The sequence below is a fragment of the Carcharodon carcharias genome, chromosome 18 (genome assembly GCF_017639515.1).
Source record: "Carcharodon carcharias isolate sCarCar2 chromosome 18, sCarCar2.pri, whole genome shotgun sequence".
NCBI lineage: Eukaryota > Metazoa > Chordata > Chondrichthyes > Lamniformes > Lamnidae > Carcharodon > Carcharodon carcharias.
The window spans coordinates 78,524,572-78,538,780 of record NC_054484.1 but is presented as its reverse complement, the minus strand read 5'-3'; the positions used below and the strand labels follow the sequence as shown (position 1 = coordinate 78,538,780).

Below are 14,209 nucleotides of genomic sequence, written 5' to 3'. Positions count from 1 at the left end.
ATTTTAAAATCAAGAAGTTACTTAACTGGGAGCCAACATAGTCAGTGAGAACCGGGGTGAAGGGTGAACAGTATTTGGTTGAGTTAGGATATGGGCAGCAGAGTTTTAGATGACCTCAAGTTTATGGAGGGAAGAATGTGGGAGGCCAGAAATGCATTAGAACAGTCAAGTCTACAGGTAAAGGTGCTGATGAGGATTTCAGCCAAAAATGAGCTGAGGAAGAGGTGGGATTAGACAATGTTATAAAGGTGGGAATATGTGGACTTAGCTGTGGCATGAGCATGCATTTGGAAGCACATCTCATGGTCAAGTACGACACTACGGTTGCAAACAGTCTGCTTCAGTCTCAGACAATTTCAAGGGAGAGGGATTGAGCTGGTACCTAGGGAATAAAATTTATTACAGGGATCAAAGGCAAAGGTTTTGATTTTCCCATGATGTGATTGGAGAAAATTTCTTCTCATCCATGGATGTCAGACAAGCAGTCTGACAATTTAGAGTGACCAAGAGAGGTGGTGCTGAGTTAGAGCTGGTTGCAGTCCGCTTACATGTGGAAACTGGCACTGTGTTTTTGGATGATGTTGGCAAGGAGAAGAACGTGGATGCAAACTAGGAAGGGGACCAAGATACCTGGTGGAAAACAGAAGTAACAGTGTGGGTGGAGGAAGAGGTAAAAAAGAATAGAGGGCAATTCTGCCCAGCTGGGTAATGGAGAAGAGGCTTTGGAGGAGGATGGTGTGGTCAAAAGTAGCAGATAGGTTGCGAAAGATGTGAGGAGAAGCTTTATCTTTGCCACAGTCACAAAGGATGACATTTGTGACTTTGGTAAAAAGTTTTCTGTCAGGATGTGTCTCCAGTTACTTTTCTATTGAAGACCTATTACCTCACAACAATTTTCACTGGTATCTCAATTGAAACAAAGATTCATAGAATTCTTACAGCACAGAAAGAGGCCATTTGATCTTTCATTTCCCTGCCAGCACATTGCAATAGCAATTTAGCTAGTCCCACTCCCCTGCCTTCCCTGGAGCCTGCAATTTTTTTTCTCTTCAGGTGGTTATCCAATTCCTTTTTGAAAGCCATAATTGAATCTGCTTCCAACAACCAGTCCATTCCAGAACCTAATCACTCGCTGCATAAAACACTTTTTCTCTCATATTGCCATTGGTTCTTTTGCCAATCATCTTAAATTGGCATCCTCTGGTTCTCAACTCTTCTACCAATGGGTACAGTTTCTTTCTGTCTACCCTCAAGATTTTGAACAAATCTTCTCTTAATCTTCTCTTCTCCAAGGAGAACAGCTCCAGCTCCTCCAATCTATCCACATAGTTGAAGTTTCTCATCCCTGGAACCATTCTTGTAAATCTTTTCTGCACTCTTCCTAAAGTTTTGTTATCCTTCCTAAAGTGTGGTACTCAGAATTGGATGCAGTACTCAGTTGAGACCAAACCAATGTTTTATAAAGATTCATCATAACTTCCTTGCTTTTGTAATCTATGCCTCTATTTATAAAGCCCAGGATCCCGTATACCTTTTTAACCACTTCCTCAATCTGCCTTGCTACCTTCAATGGTTTGTGCACATGCACCCTCAGGTCTCTCTGTTCCTGCCTCCTTTTTAGAATTGTACCCTTTCTATTGGGAAGTTGGTGGCTGAGTGGGAATATCCCTGGATTAATAATTCAAAGGCCTAGGCTAATGTTCTGGGGGACATGGATTCAAATCTTACCATGGTAGATGGCTACCATGGCAATCATGAAACTATCACCAATTGTTGTAAAAATCCATCTGGTTCACGAACATTCATTAGGGAAGGAAATCTGCCATCTTTACCTATACTGGCTTACATGTGATTCCAGACCCATAGCAATGTGGTTGACTCTTGACTGCCCTCTGTAATGGCCTAGTAAACCACTCAGTTCAAGGGAAATTAGGGATGGGCAACAAATGCTGGCCTTGCCAGTGATGCCCACATCCCATGAAAGAAGAAAATAGTGCCCTTCTCTGTTGTTTTTACCAAAATGTATCACTTCACACTTCCCTGGATTAAATTTCATCTGCCATGTGTCCATCTGTCCTTTTATCACTATCCTCTTCACTGTTCACAATACTTTAAACAATTGTGTGATCTGCAAATTTTAAATTTACCAACACTCACCAACCCTTTGTTATCTCATCAAAACATTCAATCAAGTTAGTTAAGCATGATTTGACTTTAGCAAATCCACGTTGGCTTTCCTTAATTAATCCTCAATTGTCCAAGTGACTGTTAATTCTGCCCCCCCCCCCCCCCCCGCCCCCCCCACCGGCCACCCTCACCCTCAGACTATTATTTCTAAAAGATTTCCCACCATGGAGGTCAAACTGACTGGCCTATAGTTGTTGGGTTTATCCTTCTTTGAATAAGAATATAACATTTGCAATTCTCCAGTCCTCTGGCACCTCCCCTGTATCTAAAGAATATTGGAAGATTATGACCATTGCCTCCGCAACTTCTATCCATAATTCACTCAGCATTGTTGGATGCACCCATCCGGCCCTGGCGACTCATTCACTTTAAATACAGCCAGCCTCTCTACAACTTGCTCTTTATCAATTTTTAGCCCATCCAGTATCTCACTGTGACTTCAGTAAAGATAGATGCATAATACTCATTTAAGGGAGGTGGTGGGATAGCGGTAATGTCCCTTGTTTCTGTCCTTCCAGACTGGAAGACAGTTCAAAATAGAAGCTGGAGTTTTCAAATATTAGATCGCCCTCGGCCTTGAATTCCAAATTCAGAAACTTGTCAAATGAGCATTGAAACTAGTGGACTGTGAAACACAACTGCAAGTTGGAATAAATAGCTTGTGACAAATTTAAGATAGAGTCTTCCAAGTGTACAAAGTGGTAAACAACAGCACTCAGTTTTATTAATCTCCACCACTTTAAAAAATCATTTCAGGTTGTACGTGTGTTTATTAGAAGGTGCCTCCCTCATTCTGAACTTCAGAAAAAGTACAAGTAAATTGTTGCTTCACCTGGAAGGAGGGTTTGAGGCCTTGAGCAGTGAGGAGAAAGGAGGTAAAAGGGCTGGTGTTACACCGCCTGCAAATACATGGGAAGGTGCCATAGGAAGGGGATGAGGCATGAAAAGGTGAAGCAGCAATTTACATGTACTTGTTCAATTTAGTATGCTGTATTTCCTGTTCACAATGCGGTCTCCTTTATAGTGGGTGGTCAAACTCAGACTGGGTGACCTCTTCTTGGAACATCTCTACTCAGTCTGCAAAGATGATACCAACCTTTTGGTCACTTACCATTTTAATTCACCATCTTGCCCACATGCTCACACTTCTGCCCTCGACTTGCTGCAATGTTCCAGTTTAGGCCGGCGCAAGCTGGAGGAGCAATATCTCATCTTCCTACAGCTTTCCGGACTCAACATTGAGTTCAGTAACTTGTGACATGAATTCTATCCTCCATTTTGATTTTTTATTTTGCCAGAAGGGCCAGTCTGAATCTTGCTATCATGTTTTTGCTTTCATATGGAGCTGCCCATTATTCTGCTATTAGCACGTACACTGGACCAATGATTTATTTCTTCGCTATAACCATTACCGCTCCCTTTGCCTTTTGTTCCATGACATCTTTGTTATAAAATCTCTCTTGCCCTTTAACCTATCCCAGACCTTTCCTTTTATTCTACCTCCCTCTCCCCTCTTCCAAGAGTACAAAACCCATCACATTTCTACCTCCCTTCAGTTCCGAAGGAGAGCCATATTCAACTCAAAATGTTAACTCTGTTTCTCTCCCCAGAAATTTTGCCAGACCTGCTGAGCTTTTCCAGCCATTTGTTTTTATGCTATATTTTCCTTACTCTGAGGTTCTTTGCCAAAATTTTAGAAAGATGCTGTGCAGTCAGTATGAAAATTAAATGCTCAATCTTATTGTGGCCAGCAAATTTGAGCGGCAGATTGAATAACTCAACATCTTGTCCATCTGACAGAGAAGTATGTATTGCAACTGCTAGGCTAGGCCGCTATGGTTGTATTCATGATCATACTAAGATGGATTTTAATGGTATAGACACTGAATGCATGCCATACAGTGTTATCTTGGCTTGTGTAGTTCGGAACTGGCCTATTCTAATTTGCAAAATTTATTTCAACATTTCTTTCATTGTAAATGTTAATTATATTTTTCCTTTTTACCTTGAAATTACTTTTCCTTTCTGAGCCACACACAATTTTCCAGCTGGGAGAGAAGGCAATAAATCTGCTTCTAGATCTGCATGAAGACGGTATTCTTCACTTGTTCATTCCTTTCCCTAGGAATGTGCTTCTCCCAGATAATACAACTCATTTTGATACTTTTAACCATTTGGAGAATAATGGTGGAGGAACTTCCATCTTACTATTAGATGCCGTGGTGCATTGTTAGTATTTTCTTTCCAATATTTATTTGCAGGTAGATAATTGTTGCGTATTGTATTTGAGATTCAGTGTAGATTATGGAATAAGCAAAATGTCTTTCTATGATATTCCGAACTTCTTAAATGTAGTGTTAAAACCAATTATATGTACTTTTGAATTGATTCAATATGAAATCATTGTATTAATGCAAAGAAATATGCAAGTCAAATAATGGATTATTTTGTTCTTTGGCCTAATTGGCAATGGATACGACTTATGTTTTCCTCTTATTTAAAACCAATTGAGTATTCTTGTGTATGCCAATTTCATACTGCCCAGAGCAACGCATGGTTTTACTTCTCTCACACTCTCCCATTGTTTTCAATTGGAGACACATTCTATATGTGTAATAAATCCTTGTTGCTTAAGACAGTCTTTTATGATGTCATAGAAAAGACAGAAAAAAAGTCACTGGGAAAATGTTGTACAAGTGCCAAAAGTTGAATAAAATGCAGTTTTCTTTTCAACCATGGATTGGAGTAGCTCCAAGTTTGGCAGATTGATTTATTTTTATATTTTGATTCATCTTACATAGTTACTTCATTCTGTTAGATGATGCTGTATTTTAGTAACAATCCATAATATTTGGTCTGGCCAAGAGTATTCTGTCTTTTCTCAATCTGGTCTCCTAGGTTCAAGCCCATAGCACAAAACTGCATTCACTGGCACTATATTACAAAAGAAAAGAAAGGCTTACATTTATGTAGCATTTTTCACTACAACAGGACATCCTATAGTGCTTTGCAGACATTGGAGTACTTTTGAAATGTAGTCATTATTGTAATGTAGGAAACACAGCAGCCAATATGTGCCCAGCAAGCTCCCACAAACAGCAATGGGGAAGGCGGTGGCATAGTGGTATTGTTGCTGGACAAGTAATCCAGAAACCCAGGATAATGCTCTGGGGACCTGGGTTCAAATTCCAACCACAGCAGATGGTGGAATTTGAATTCAATAAAACACCTGGAACTAAAAGTCTAATGATGACCATGAAACCATTGTCCATTGTTGTAAAAGAAACCCATCTGGTTCACTAATGTCCTTTAGGGAAGGAAATCTGCTGTCCTTACCTGGTCTGGCCTACATGTGACTCCATACCCACAGCCATGTGGTTGACCCTTAAATGCCCTCTGAAGGGCAATTAGGATGAGCAATAAATGTTGGCCTGGCCAGCGATGCCCACATCCAATGAATTTTTAAAAATATGATAATTACCATATAATCTGTTTTTGTGATGTTGATTGAGGGATGAATATTGGTCAGGTCACTGGCATAACTCCTATGCTGTTCAAAATAGCACCATAGGAATTTTATATCCACCTGAGAAGGCAGATGGTCCTCGGTCTATCATCTCAACATAAAGACCTCCAACTCTCTCAGTACTGCACTGGAATGTAACTTGTGATTTTTATGCTCAAGTCTTGGAGTAGGACTTGAACCTACAATCTTCTGAGTCAGCGGTGAGAGGAACAAATTCAAACATGGCTTTCAAATGGCAATTGGATCATTACCTGAAGAAAAGAAATTGCAGGGCTGGCACACGCACCGGGCTGAATGGCCTCCTGATGCTTGTAAGCATTCCATGATTCCATACAGGAGTGACACAAAGCGGACAGTAGCGAGTCAGCTGCAATATATAAACCCAGCCCAATTTTCCTTTCCATTGGCCAATACATTCAAATCAGCATCAAGTGATGCAATTACTCACCCATTCCATAGAATTTAATTCCATTTAACAACTTCACTGTTTGATTAACACCACCTCCTGCTCCGTCCCTTTAACCATGGGCATTACAGGTCATCAGGCAACCATTTCAAATGACCACTGTAGATTGTGGCATATAAGTTGACCGGTGTATAAGAAGGCCCCATTTTTCAGCTACAACATGCTATTATTATTTTATAATAACAATATCTATTACTATTAGGCATTAGTAATCAGCCTCAATTTTTTACCCCACAAATGGATGTTTTACTCACCGGTATCTTATAACCTGGCGCAAGAGGGATCAAGCAGGTGATATGGGCTGTGTTGCAAAGATGCAAGGAGTTTAAGACACACTCATATAGAGCAGACCCTATGTGGTGAACGACAAAGATGACAACCACCTACACCCACGCCAGCGGTTCACTTTTATACTTGGCATATAAATTGAGTACTGTTTTTGGAAGGATTTTTTGAGGCTTCAAAGGTTGACTTATATGCTGACATTAATGGTATTTCAAGGGGTCCACAGCTATTCTTAGGTACAACTATACAGGGTTTATGAGGACAATGTTTTTAAACAGCATTTTGTGTTCTTTTGACAAAAGATTTGCACGTCCTTGTAGTTGCTGCTAACTAGGGGTTTTTAGAACTGTAGTTGATTCTTCATGTAGGTCTATGTAGAAATCCCATTCTGAGAGGAAGAGGAGGAGGAGCAGGAGGGAGGAGTAAACAGCGAGAGGGAGAACGATAGCAGCGTACATGCCAAAACTATATATCTGCAGTTCTTTGAGTAATGGTACATCAGAAGGCTTTGATTCTCTAGAGAAGCAATGTGAGTTGTGTTCCATCTTGCAAAAAGACATACAGCTAACTGCAGCCAGCACAACAATGTTTACTGCAGGAGCAGGTGGAGGTGGTTAGGGAAGCAAATGAATGAGCTAAATCCAAGGCCAACACATGTTTTAGCACTGCTGAAGGAGGCTGAGGTGCAGAAATCACTTAAAAGGGACAAAAACAAAAATTGCTGGAAAAACTCAGCAGGTCTGACAGCATCTGTGGAGAGAAAGACAGAGTTAACGTTTCGAGTAAGGACCCAACATTAACTCTGTCTTTCACTCCACAAATGCTGTCAGACCTGCTGAGTTTTCTAACAATTTTTGTTTTTGTTTCAGATTTCCAGCATCCACAGTATTTTGCTTTTCACTTAAAAGGGAGTTGATTTCTGTGCACCAGTAGTTTGGACTGCCTGAGTCCCCACCGCATGATGGATAGTGTGGTGGAGTCTACTACCTACTTTGTGGGTCCAGTGTTATCCTCCTGGCTCCAAACAAATGCTTACAATATGTTGTTTTTAAAAAGTTCACTTTTTGTTGGTGGATATTGAAGAATCCTGAACAGAGCAGTCCTGTCTCCTACGTTGTTCATTTTGCAGACCAATTTCAACACTTAAAACAGACAATAGGCTCCTCATTTCCAGATGAATGGGACTGAATGCAGTGCATTGATCCCCGAAATTGGGCCTTGTTGCATTGGTATTATGCCAGTAAAAATGGCACATTGAGGTCCAACTTCTGCCCCTTTATTTCCTGCTTGCTCTGGCCCTGTTTTCAAGCAGAAACGGGGCTGTACCAAGAACAAAATGACACTGGATTTTTAAAAAGCTGGGAGGTATGAATGTATACGTAATGTTCAGCTATTAGACTTGGGCTCTGAGTATAGAACTAGAAGGTTAGTTAAAATTTTCAGATTCAACTGAGACGAGAAATCAGAAAAAAAATCTTTTCCACCATGGAATGAGCATATGGAACAATATCAGAAAGAACAGTTAATGGTGCGTTGATTAACTTCTGCAAACAAACTGAAAACAGATCTGATTGCAAAGAAGATTGAAAATTTATAGGTGTGATATGTTATGATGAATAATCTTTGGGATACAAATAGAATGGTTTATCAAATGTCCTTTGTTTGTTCTTGGTCTCTTATATCTTATGTTTTACGTTTCAACAATGAAATAAATAAATTTTACTTGTGAATAAAATTTTAATTAACCTTGCACATCAGTGACACTTTCCTATGGGGCTATGAAGTCATCCTTACTTGTGGGATAACTTGCAAAAGATTGGAAACTGTTTCAATATCTGGTGTTTTCTGTTTTGGTTTCAGGAGGGAGCACAGGAACATCTCCAACAACTTCTAGCCCAGGAACTCCATCCCCTTCAGCATCTTCCCATCTCCTGTCACCATCCTGCTCCCCGCCTACTTTCCATCTGGCCCCCAACACCTTTAATGTTGGCTGCAGGGAGAGCCAACTCTGCAATCTCAACCTCTCTGAATATCCAGCCTGTGCCCGTGGCAACATGGCTACCCTGCAGAGTTATCCTGCTCTAGCTGAGGGTGGCTACAATCGATTACAAGGTCCCAGTGCTTCTTCTCAACCACCATCAGAAACATTTGTTCCACAGAGGACTTCTTCATTAATCTCTGCAGTACCCACCCCTTCTTCTTTACAAGGAAACAACAAGATGGATGCTTACAGCAGTCAACTGCCACCATTTACTGCTTCCCAATTTCAATACGTCATGCAAACAGGAAGTCCTACCTCTAACACCTCTTCATCTCACATGTTTAGTGGTAGTCATGTCCAACAGAGCTCCTACAATGCCTTCTCATTACACAACCCATATAACCTTTATGGTTACAACTTCTCTGCCTCCCCCAGACTGGCAGCTGGCCCTGAGAAACTTAATGCCTCCCAAAGCACTTTACTCTGCTCCTCTTCTCCCAATGGGGCCTTCAGCGAGAGACAGTTCTTGTCCACGGGAATGGATGGGATGCATGTGATTGGCTCCACTCCTTCCCAGCAGCCTCAGAATGCGTGTGACACCAGACAATATGGGACTGTCCCAGGGAGTTCTTCACAAATGTCAGTGCACATGGTATAAAAGCAATATTTAACAAAAAATCTTTACCTGAGTTGTCCATACACATACAGCACTATGCACTGGGCACTCTACAGCAAATTGATGTCAGCACCAGCAACAGTAAAATTATGTCTCCAAAGCATATTATTACTAATCTTCCTAAGTTAACTGTCCTACAAGCAGCCATAAACCACTAATCTCTGAAATTGTAGTGATATTGGGATAAGCAAAAACTTAGCTAAACTATACAGAGCACAGAAGATAAAAATGAAATTGGGTCTCTATCATTGTCTAGAATTGCTGATATTTGCCCTTTTACACAGGTTACAGAGCAAATACATAATTCTGTTTTTTCCAGAAACTGAACAAATGCATTGCAGCAACAGACATAATTTGCAATGAATGTGGACAAAATATGTTGTCCAGTTTTGAGGAAAGATTGCTTACCTTTCTCAATACTTGGGAGTATTATGTCCCATTTTTGGACACTTACTGTGCTGAGTTCCATATTGATGTGTTCAGAATTGTCTCATCATGCAGTTGGAGATACTGTAGTATTTCAAGAATGGCCCATTCCAACATCGCTTTGTGTATAGGCCCTTAATAGACGAACTTTGTTTTAAGTTTCTGAGAAACAAGCTCATTTGTCTTTTTTTCCTTTTTCTTTTGCAATTTTGCAAAACTGTAATGTTGGCGATTACAATACCTAACTTGAACAAAGCGTAGAAAGTACAGTGTATCTATTTGAGTTCACTGTGAAGAAAATGCAAACATTTCTAATCAATGCTGAAGACAGATATACATTTAGGAGTAACCTTGTTACTTCTAAAAAGCTCCTCTCAACCAACTGTGCACTCATCCAGATGGGGACAATGCTGTGCAAGTGGCAAAGTACAAAAGTCATTAAATAACCCTTTTAGGTGATAAGTGTATTAGGCTGTCCCATTGGGTGTGCCATATGAAGTAGCAGAAAGGCACACAAAATTTGCTCAGTCGCTGGATGTATAGAACAACATACCTTCACCAAAAGAAGAATCGGCACTTATCAAGATGATCACAGAACTTGGCGAACTACATGCAAGGAAGCTCTTGACTCTTTTGTGCTGTTTGGATTTGCTAATCTAATATGGGAACTTTCTCTGGTTCAAATAATTGTGCCTGTAAAGAAGCAACCTCCTGTAAACTGATCTGTAAATCAAATTAAAAATGTGTGGGGAATGAAACAATGCTTGTGAAAATGTTCCTTATAAACAAATGCTCCCATACAATTGTGCTTATGAAGTGGCTTGTGGCGCATTGGAAAATAATGAAGGGTTAATGCATTTATGTTGGAAATAGGCAAAGTTCAAGACAACTTTCACTAATTGCCGGCAACAGACATAATTAAGACCTGCGCCATTCAGGCAGCGTTATGTCTGTTAATTGAAACAAGAGAGGTTGAAGCAATGCAATACACAGCTGCAGCAACTAACTGCGTGTTTGGGGACTGAAATCTGGCTAAATGTCTGACCCCATATGTTATCGGGCTGACTCCATTCAACTGCATCCCCTTTCTCTATTATTTAGATTGAACCCTTCTATTTGAAATTAGAATGAATTTTTAAAAAAATCAGATTTATTAAAAAGTTCTAAATGATAGTGAATTTGGGCCATTTTCTAAAATTCCTTCTTTGTGTGTTTAGATCATCTTATTTTTAGTCAATTAGTGAGCTCAGGTGCAGATGTATGTTTAAACATTCTATAAGAGTTTCCAAATTCCCTTTGGAATTTTCTGCAAAATTTCTGAAGGGAATAAACCTTTCCCTGCACAGCCACTTTTTTTCACCACTGCTCTACAATAATAACTAAACCAATCATAGCTTCCTGTATACTACATTCAATTATTCCTTGATTGCAAATATTGTCCTTTCACATCCCCAGAACATTTGTGAAGCTGTCTCTTTCCACAAGAGGGATAAGTGGATCAGTTATGGAACTGCTTTACAAATAATTATTATGCACTTTCTGGGAAAAGCCAAACTGTTCTGCAGAGCTTCCAACATCTACCTGAACAAATTTATAGGCTTTAGGATTAAATCCTATAAATTCTCAGAAAGAAATTTAAATTCTTCTTTCTACCGCAAAGAATTCCTTCCATTGTACACCTGAAAAAAAGTTGAAAATCCCTCAGATGGTCAAATTTAACAGCAAACTCACAGGAAAAGTTTTATAATGATAAACAACCTTGTGGACAGGCATCTGATTTTCCAACATATTTGTCCAGAAGTCTAATAGTTTCCTAAACAAATGTGAAAAATCCTTGTCAGAAAAGCCTTTGTCTTGGACAAACCAATGCTAACGAGTGGTCACTTATTATCTTGGTATAGATTTTTCTAGTACAGATTAGGCCTGCATCTATAAACAAGATCAAGATTTCTATTTTCCTTTTTATATGTGCCCATGAATAAGGTGTCCACCTTTCAACACTATCTTCAGATAAACATGATCTGCTTATTGCACTACATTAGGGAGATGGTCGAACTAAGCAATATTCATTAAGAGGAACTCTATGAATTGAATTGTGCATCTCAATGAGGCACTCTATGGTGGACAAGAGATTATACTGAGGATGAATCTGTATTATACAGCAACATTTATTGGATTAGACCTCTATATATTAAACAGCATTATGGTAAGTAGATCTTTAGATCAAATAATGTGCTGCAAAGGGGAGATCTGTGGACCCAACATCATTGTTATATGGAATATAAACAGCTATAGGAAAGTTCTTTTGATTGCATGGTACATTACACAGGAGAGCTTTATGGACTGGATAATATATTTTGTTGGGAAGAATAAGCTGAACAGTGCTTTACACATAGTCGTGAGCTCACCAGGTTTCAAAATACATAGTTATGAGTGTAATCTTTAATAAATAACTAAACATTTTTCATTGGTGGTTATAAGAACTTTAGTATTTTGTTAGTTTAATAGCCACTTGGTAGTACAAACTTGAGTATTGCTGAAAAAGGAACATGCTATCAAAATTTTTCATCTTGCACTCATCAGAAGAGGTCGCAAGATAAACCAACAGTAAAGGGAACAATTTATACTTCATGAGAGGAAAATGCTGATTGGTTGGCAAGTGGACTCTTTGTTAATTTACATTTATTCTTCCCCTTTCCCCACCATCACATTTTACCATATGTCCCCAAAAGACATTTTGCCAATAAGTAACCATTTTAATATGGTGATAAATGGTGGTCCAAACATCAGCTTCTGTACATTCAACTCCATTGTATATCCATCTTTGGTCGATGACTTACGTGGTTTGAAGATATCATTACTGCTCCTGAACTAAACCAACCCAAAATCATAGAATGCTCTGAATTTCACAATTTTCTGATAAAACAAACTGCCCCAACACTGGACTGGTCATTTCTTGCTTAGGTTCATTCAGCACCATGTCTCAGCCTCACATTTGCACAAACTCAGGAACAAGATACATTTGTATAGCCTCAGAATCTGAGTCAATTTAGTACCAAACCAGTTCAAAGCAAGCAATGTTAAAAACTTTATTCAGGCTGAGGTTTTGCTTTGCTCATATTATTTTCCTGTAAACCTTAGTTTTATTTCTGTAACTACATGAGACTACACATTCATTGGATGACTACATTTTACTTCAGGGCAAATTGAATGACCGCAACCAAAATTTTAAACTGTATCTACTCCAGATTGAAATTCTGCTGATTATGAAATTCAGTTAAATTTAACATTTAACCTATCTAAAGGCAACTTTTAAAATAACGAGCAACTCAAAAGATCTATCTTTCTAAATACTGGACACCATCTGACAGGTAATGTGCTAGTAAATACTGTTTATAATACATACCCACAAATGCTGCAGGGGTAAGATTCTGAATAAAAGCCCAGTAACATATTTCAAATTGTCTAACAATTATTTATTATATTGCTTAAACTGCTCACTTATGAAACCTTAAAAAAACTATTTTTTGACAATACTAGTATTATTTGCTAACAACAATCATGGTTTTGAACTGCAGAAGGAAAATAAGATATTTGAACCAGGCAGTTAGGTCATAGTCATGTTGTTAGGGCAATAGGTCATCATGTAAACATTGATAAACAGTTCAACTGCAACAAGTTCTGCATTGGTTGCAACCTGATCCTTATTACAGCAATTTGTCTTTTAAGTTTGAATATTTCATAATCTGCTGTCATTGACGATGACCCTCATGGAGCAGTTTTCTGGATAACAGTAATGATCAATGTTGATCTCCACAAAAGGAATGATAATCAGAATTTAGCATCTCACTGCTGGTTTTGGAACTTGTATGTAGGACATTCCCAATTTGGATACAAAGGAGACACCATTTTGCTTCGATTCAGTGTGGTGCTTCGAAAGTCACTGTGTATTGCTTCCATTGAATGGAAATGCGAGTGCAAGCAATTCCCCCCATGATTCTTATATGATGTATCATTTAGGAAATCATCCCGGAACAAAAAGCATGTCAAAAGGCAAACTACAGCTTTTAAATTGGTTGGCTACTCTTGAAGCAGAATTTGATATAGAGCAACAAGATTGAAGAAAAAGTGACATCTTCTTTGTATGCAAAATTCTAGCTGAGCTTCTTCCTGTGGCTGACACCTGCGGTTTGGCTCAACTGGACATGAAACAGGATAGTAGATATTCTGATATGTGTATTAAAATCAATTTTATTAACAGATTTTGGAAGTCATGTCAATTGTATAGTTTCACCGAAGTTAACATTGTCACCCTTAAGTAACAAAATCAGATTTTATTGATGATAGCAGTAAATAAATGTTTTGTGATGTGTTTATAAAGATACATATTTATATGATTAATGGTAAATCAGAAATATAGATACTTAAACATATCAATCAGATGTATGTAATATGTAAAAGGTGTTGGGAAGTAGCCTATACACAAAATTGTGTATATAGTGACAGAGCAATGTTTCAATAAATAATTCCGGAATGCTTACTTTGATTGTGAATCTGTTATGTAAATGCTTTCTTTTCATTTTCTTACACACAAACATCATTCTCTGTATAAACTATGTATTTGGGTGTCAATATTACATCTCTTGTAGACCACCATGTTCC

General features: G+C 38.7%; 1 protein-coding gene across 1 annotated transcript in view; it reads left to right on the top strand.

Annotated features, from left to right (window-relative positions):
• The window catches only part of tbx15 (T-box transcription factor 15), a 90,400-nt gene extending 80,095 nt beyond the window's left edge, over positions 1 to 10,305 (top strand). Inside the window, exon 8 of the mRNA XM_041211509.1 lies at positions 8,325 to 10,305. Within this exon, the coding sequence (XP_041067443.1) occupies positions 8,325 to 9,103 (779 nt within the window). The 3' untranslated portion in view covers positions 9,104 to 10,305. The remainder of the gene's footprint in view (positions 1 to 8,324) is intronic.
• The last annotated feature ends 3,904 nt before the right edge of the window (positions 10,306 to 14,209 follow it).